The sequence below is a fragment of the Brachyhypopomus gauderio genome, chromosome 5 (assembly GCF_052324685.1).
Source record: "Brachyhypopomus gauderio isolate BG-103 chromosome 5, BGAUD_0.2, whole genome shotgun sequence".
NCBI classification, from domain to species: domain Eukaryota; kingdom Metazoa; phylum Chordata; class Actinopteri; order Gymnotiformes; family Hypopomidae; genus Brachyhypopomus; species Brachyhypopomus gauderio.
In genome coordinates this window covers 18,182,566-18,189,768 of record NC_135215.1, presented here as the reverse complement: position 1 = coordinate 18,189,768, position 7,203 = coordinate 18,182,566, and the positions used below count along the sequence as shown (strand labels likewise).

Here is a 7,203-nt window from a genome sequence, read left to right as displayed (position 1 = left end):
TTCACACTCAGGGAAAATTTGTCAGGGAGAGACAATTTACCTAACGTCCATGTTTTTGGACTGTGGGAGGAAACCAGAGACCCCAGAGGAAGCCCACACAGACTCAGATAGGGACCCCAGTGCTTTAATTCACCACGTTTAAAGGTTTTGCATTAAGTAAGCAGCAACTGTACATTTGGAAATTTATGTTTTGTTGTTACCTCTTTGTTTATTTTTACAGTGTGAATTACAATGACCTGGGAACCTCACGGTTGAGACCTATGTAAGCAAACACCCTGTCATTATCATAACACACACACGCACGCACGCACGCACGCACGCACGCACACACACACACACACACACACACACACACACACACACACACACACACACACACACACACAGATTCATTTAACCTCATTTTGTAAAAAAGAATATTAAATGATCTGAAAAGCTCATTGTATTGTTCAAAAGGAGCGTGCTGCCCTCTGCTGATTAACTTTATGTTTTTATTTTTTATTTTTACAGTTTTTTGCAGATGCTGACACCCAATTTCTGAAACTGTCTCTTTTGTCGAAACTTAACACACAGCAGCCAATGTTACACACATAACAGACAAAATATCTCAGATTTTTGGAAAAAGAACACTTCAACCAAAACTCTTGCAACTCTTGCCAAAACCATATTTTTTCATCTAAACACTACACATGCATATCAGATGATTAGCCTTTCATATATGTGACTACACACTAAAGGGACAAATGGAAAACACTATTACCATGTGTATGAGTGTTTACTGTAGTTTGTAGTCTGCTGTGAAGGTCTGTCAGAGGTCTCACATATACACGAATATTCACATATATTGAGGATATTTCTGCATATTCAGTACATTTACACCATAAAGTAAAATACAAGAGGAAGGTTTTTTTTGGTTTTGCATGAACACTACAGCAACACATGCTGTATATACTGTAAACACATGAACAACAAAAATGCCAAAAAAAAAACAAAAAGACAAAATAACTTAAGCTTTCTCCATCACCTGCTGAATGTATTTGCACTGGTGGGGTTGGCGACCACCTCCACGACAACAAGAACTCGACAGCAATGGAGAGTTTGGTGGAGGTGAAGCACAACAAATCGTGGTTGTTCAGTGAACCAGTTTGTACTTGAGTAGCCTGGTGCAAACTTGGACTGTTCTGGTTCATAGTGCCATTGTTTCTGGATAGACTCACTGAATGGATGTTGCTGACAGTAACGTTGTCAGTAATGATGTGCTGTTGTAGTTGTCAGAAACGTATGCAGTTGTTTACTCTGACCATATTGACGATGGTCTCTTTCTGTTCTGAGGTGGATAGCTGCCTTCTTACCCCAGCAAGTGGTAGTCTTGTACATGACGTAGTATGTATAGAGGATAGGTCTACTTATCTATTCTCATTTTGAATTGTCTGGATGCTACAGTGTAGCAGCACAGATAAGGTTGGACCCTTTGCCTCCAGAAAACCCAACGCATGCTTGACCACATGGTCAACCAAAGTGGCTCTGATCTCATCCATTATGGTTGTTCATCCTCTTCCTCATTCTTGTACTCATCGTCATCTCTGTGCTATATTGAACTCCAGTGATGTGCACACAAAGATTTGTAACTTGTGACCTCTTTATAGGGATTAGGCTTTGATGTCTAAAGATTTGTAAAAATTAGCTAGAAGTGTTGTAACGTGTGAGGACTGGGTATGAATTTTGGTAGGTGAGTGTAGCAGTTGCCGAGCAGTGTTTTCCAAAAGAAACACATGGTTTTCAGTTTTGAATGTTGTGTCTTATGTGAACAACTGTTTAATGTTTTGCAAAAAATGTGTTTTAGAATTTCTACATCAGTGTAAGGCAGAGAATGTGCTTAAGGTTTAGTGCACCAAGTCAATAGATAGGCTACATGGGTTAGTTGTTTCAAAAATTGTGCTATAAGGACCACTTTTTGTGTCTTAGCAGCTACAAAAAACTGTATTGTCTTTATTGTGCTTGAATTGTTTGTGAAAAGTTTATACCCACAGCATAACACACAAGTTGTTTTTCTGATGGTTTTTTTTATTATTATTAATAATTTCTAATTTATTTACTGCAGTTTTGTACTGTTGCTCCACAGTTTGTATATGTAGGGAACCCAACAAAAAATATTCAAAATTTTTTATTAGCGGGTTTTGAAATGTATATAAACAGGATACAAAATTGGTTTCACTAATGGAAGTGTATTTCAGATTAGGTTAGATTAGATTAATACTTCTTCACATCAAGCAATCTTATATTATTAGCACAAACATTACAGAACGCCTGTGTCAAACATTGTTTATACACCTTAAGACCTGTGACTCCTTTGCGTGTTTCACACACTCAAACATTTAGACACAAACCCAAACACACTGTGAATGTCACTGTCTGTCCACTTGTGCACAACAGCTTGCACAAGAAACTCTGCTAAAGCCTTTAAATGCCTGAGTATGGCGAGTATGGTGAGTATGGTGACACACTGCTGTAAAATCTTCTACTCAAATGCTTCACTGCAGTTGCACAGTGGCTGCATTTGGTTTGCAGAAGAAGACAGAAGAGAGGGAATCTCCCACCCTATAAACGAGAAACAGGGAGAAAGGCATCAATACCACTAAAAGCTTTACAGTAGATGAGCTCAGGGCAGCAAGCCCGCTTCAGGGACATACATGTAATCTTCAGTAGCCCATTTACAAGTTCTGTGATGTGCCATGCCAGTGAAAAGGACCCAAAGTCTTCCAGCTCAGCTCTTTAAAAGTCTGTGGAGTGCCAGGGAAAGCCCAGGGTTAGGGTTCGACCACCTGTACCTGCTGCTCAGACATGGCTCCCACGCTGTCGTCCCCTCTCTCTCGGACGCTCTGGTTTGCTGCCGCCACCACCCGTCAGAACGCTGATGGTGGTGGAGGCAGAGCGAGAACCCTCTAGGTTCTGGGCGGTGCAGGTGTAGGTACCCTGGTCCACATCTCTGACCTCATCCACCAGCAGGACGGACTGCGAACGCTGTTGTCGCGCATGACCCTCCACCTGCACCGTCTCCTGGGTGTAGAGCGGCCGGTCGATCTGCAAACACACCAGTGACAGCAACAGCTCCCACCAGGACCAGAGCACCACTGCTTAGCAACAACTGTGGTGTTTTTTATCTGGTATTCAGGATGGAGTGGTTAAAATAGTGGGTGAAGTAGGATAAGCCTGGTAGGAGAAAGGAAACAAAAGAAATGAAGTCCTGAAACTAAGTACACAACAGCCTACTGACTGTGGGTTTTGAACAGCAAAACGCTCCACAGCAAAAACCCGACCAAATGAACACCTACGTTATTTAGATATGTCCATCTGTACACAAGTGAGAGCTAAGAGTTAATTCAACATTGGTTGTTACTGTGCATTGGCCTCGGTCACTGCAAAGTAAGAATTAGTAGTATTGAGAATTTCTGAAATCTGAAATACTTACCAAAAACATTTCATTATGAAAACAATGATCTCATAACAGTGCATAGCAGGCAGTTCTAGCAGTGTGTCCATAACAAACATGGATGTAGTGACTAATCTTTTCCTGTTTTCATATTTTTGGTGTATCGTAAGGCTTCACCTTCTGTCCAGGGTAGACCCACGTGAAGTCCACCAGAACATTCTCGTCTCCCACCACCGTGCAGGTGAGCTCAAGGTTCTGCCCCAGGGCCACTGTCTCTGAGGAGGCTCGGATCACCGGGGAAGGTGGAGCAGCAGGGTCTGTGGTGGAGGGGCAGGTAGCTCAAGTTGGAGTCTAACCGTACCCCTAACCCCTAACCCTAACACACTAACCCCTAATCCTAAACCCTAGGCCTTTGTTAAGGAGATTAGGAGATTCCTTCAGGCCTTCGTTAAGCACATCAAAAGCATGCATAAGCGGGGACGGGGCATATGCACTCACAGTGTACGTAGACAAGCATGTAGGTAGTGGAGCTCTGTCGCAAACGCCCCAGACTGGCCATGCAGTAGAGTGAGCCGGCCAGGTGGGGTCTGGGTCTGTGGATGGTGAAGCCTCGTGTGACGCTGTAGGAGATCTCCACCCCGTCCACCTCCACCTCAGCCGGTGGGTATTCGCGGTGCAGTGTCACCTTCGCCCCTGGCGAGGTCACCTGGCACGGCAGCACTGCGGGCCGGTTGGAGCGCAGCTGGATCACCTCGTAATATTCAGACGATGGAACGAACAACTCCTGCGGGTCTGAGAGGGCCGTGTGTGATGTGGGCTTGTCAGTCAAGCAGAAAGGTGATATCAATATTAATATTTTTGTGTAATATTCTGTCTCCAAGCAGCACTGTGCACTGTAGAGTTCAGAGGGTAGCAGGAAAAACTACGTGGTATGCTTTAGTTAAGAACTACCTGCTTGCTGGACAAAAATCACAAACCAATCTCTAAACTGTACAGAAGCAGGAGCCCAGATGGTGAACCCCAGGAGATTATCTTATTTATGGAAATGGAGATTATTTTATTTATGGAAATGCTGTTTGGACCTTCTCAGCATGTTCCAGATTACCAGGGAAGAAGATGAAGACTTTGACGGCTTTATCGTACTCTTTCCTGCAGTCCGTGTCTTCGCAGTACATGGGGTAGCAGGTGTACTCGCCAGTGTCAGCTCCCGTCGAATTGGCTAAGATCAGTGTGCCATATCGCTGGTGTTGGACCATCCTAAAACACAAAGTAATCTACAATTCATTATGTCCAGAAAATACATAAACCATATGAAATAAACTAAAGGCCATCATGTGAATGCCATTGACCTTTGCCCCACAGCCTGGGGTAGCCGCCTACCTGAGACGTCCCTCGTTATCCTCCTGCAGGTAAGTGGGGACACCCCACTGAACAGGATTTCCCTTGCACCTCAGTTCCAGCGTGTCTCCTGCAGCAACCGACAACATATTTTCCACCTTCTGGAACTTTCCTCTCTGCAGGACCTGGCTGAGATATGTGGGGGATGCAGTAGAAGGGCGCTGTGTGGCTCCAGCGTTAGCCTTAACCACAGCACTCTGAGGCATCTGCTTGGCTCCTGGGCCCACCTTAGCCTGGTCCTGCGTCTCCTTAGCCTGGCCGCGCGTTTCCTTAGCCTGGCCGCGCGTCTCCTTAGCCTGGCCGCGCGTATCCTTAGCCTGGCCGCGCGTATCCTTAGCCTGGCCACGTGTCTCCTTAGCCTGGCCGCGCGTCTCCTTAGCCTGGCCACGTGTCTCCTTAGCCTGGCCGCGCGTCTCCTTAGCCTGGCCGCGCGTCTCCTTAGCCTGGCCGCGCGTATCCTTAGCCTGGCCGCGCGTCTCTTTAGCCTGGCCGCGCGTCTCCTTAGCCTGGCCGCGCATCTCCTTCTCAGCTGCTGCTGTGGGCTCCTCACCAGCCTCCTTGCTCATGACTGTGTGTTTGTGGCACAAAGGTTTCCATGCATCACTGAAGCACACACAGAGGACTACACACACAGAAGACTACACACACAGAGGACTACACACACAGAAGACTACACATACATAAGACTACACACACAGAGGACTACACACACAGAGGACTACACACACAGAAGACTACACACACAGAGGACTAGACACACAGAAGACTACACACACAGAGGACTACACACACAGAAGACTACACACACAGAAGATTACACGCACAGAACACTTCACGCACAGAAGACTACACACACAGAAGACTACATACAGAGGACTACACACAAAGAAGACTACACACACACAAGACTACACACAGAGAAGACTGCATGCACAGAAGACTACACCAGGGTTGCCAACTCTCACGCATTGAGCGTGAGACACACGCATTTGACCGTTTTCACACGCTCTCACGCCACACTTCCGATATCTCACGCCGAAAAAAAATATCCAGTTTATTTACCTCAGATCCACATATATGATTCAATACGTTACTAGTTCGCTAGCTCTGGCGCCATCCACCGGCGATATAACACTGAATCTGTCCATTTTACGTTCGCCACCCCACCCCCCCCGCTCAACAAAATACACTCGCCACCGGCTCCAGGTTAAAATCTCACTCCAAGCGAACGTCAAAAGTTGGCAACCCTGCTACACACACAGAGGACTACACGCACAGAAGACTGCATGCACAGAAGACTACACACACAGAAGGCTAAGACTACACACACAGAAGACTGCACGCACAGAAGATGACCTATATGGCCTTAGACGACTCACCGAGACGAAACAGGAATACGCAGAGGAGAGCGGTCAGTATTGCCAGAGCGAGCTTCATGCCGAAGACGTATCAGTGCAACCACGAATAACCACGAGAACACACAACTTTCCCTATGAGTCTGTGTTCTGTTCTGTTAAAGCAGAGCCCAAGTGCACATGTGCGTGAGCGGGACGTTAAGACGAAGTTGCGCGGTATGGCAGCTGTTCTGCTGCGGCACACACATTCCTGCGCTCAAAGGCGCATTAAACGCCGCAAATTCCTTCACACTGAACGGGCTGTTTCTCCAGTCGACCTGCCAATCAAGGGCGGACGGCGCCTCGCCGCGGCGGCTGAGAAAGTACTCGTGTTTATGTAGCTGGGAAAGGCACGATAAACGACTGAGGAAACCAAAATACAGCTACTATTGTCACCTGTTGTTTTTGACAACGTAAACACTTCAATCCGGTAAATGTAAGTGGAAAAAATGGTTGATTTCCGCCCACTGAGAGTCACTGTGATGAAGTCTGATTATAAAAGACCATGCTGAGCTTTTAGGGCTAAATTGTAGGGTGTTACGGACGATTGAGGCAGGACGTCGAGACGAGCATACATTCAAATAGCTTTTATTTAGCTCGACGTTTAGCGCTTTACACATTTACATTGCTAGACGTATATCTTCTATGTCTCGGCTGTGCGACATCCCCCCAGCAGAGCTAGTAGAGGTGGCTGGGGAGAGGGATCCCTGGGCCTCAGACTACTGGCCGGACCAAGCGGATGAACATGGATGATGGACGTCGCTAGACACAACACGCACGAGGACTCACAAAGACGCTAGTGTACAGTGAAATTACCCGGTTCTGTGTGCCAGGCTTTTCCATACGGTTTACTCACTAATCTGAGGTTTATTTCATCACACATAAGTCTTTATGAATAGAGCTCCTGTTCTTCAGTGAGTTTGGTGCAACAAACAGGATTTAGGATGGACCATTATAACTGGTCTTTATAAGGTCTTTATA

The 7,203-nt window shown here is 46.1% G+C and overlaps 1 protein-coding gene across 1 annotated transcript; it reads right to left on the bottom strand.

Annotated features, from left to right (window-relative positions):
• Positions 1–2,151: 2,151 nt before the first annotated feature.
• On the bottom strand, positions 2,152–6,692 carry LOC143514680 (platelet-derived growth factor receptor-like protein). The gene is made up of 7 exons (XM_077006171.1): positions 6,208–6,692; positions 4,811–5,396; positions 4,536–4,687; positions 3,929–4,222; positions 3,608–3,747; positions 2,829–3,081; positions 2,152–2,598 (listed from the first exon to the last, which is right to left on the bottom strand). The coding sequence occupies exons 1-6, from the start codon at positions 6,263–6,265 to the stop codon at positions 2,836–2,838; spliced, it is 1,476 nt and encodes a 491-aa protein (XP_076862286.1). The 5' UTR covers positions 6,266–6,692; the 3' UTR covers positions 2,152–2,598; positions 2,829–2,835.
• Positions 6,693–7,203: the final 511 nt, after the last annotated feature.

What these genes read in the sequence shown, in the direction of transcription:
- LOC143514680 (XM_077006171.1), bottom strand. Translation starts at nt 6,265, where the DNA reads ATGAAGCTCGCTCTGGCAATACTGACCGCTCTCCTCTGCGTATTCCTG. An exon ending in CGTATTCCTGTTTCGTCTCG is followed by an intron (nt 5,397 to 6,207) that starts GTGAGTCGTCTA and finishes ACAAACACACAG; the next exon opens with TCATGAGCAAGGAGGCTGGT. An exon ending in GGGTCTACCCTGGACAGAAG is followed by an intron (nt 3,082 to 3,607) that starts GTGAAGCCTTAC and finishes GTGTGTTTGCAG; the next exon opens with ATCGACCGGCCGCTCTACAC.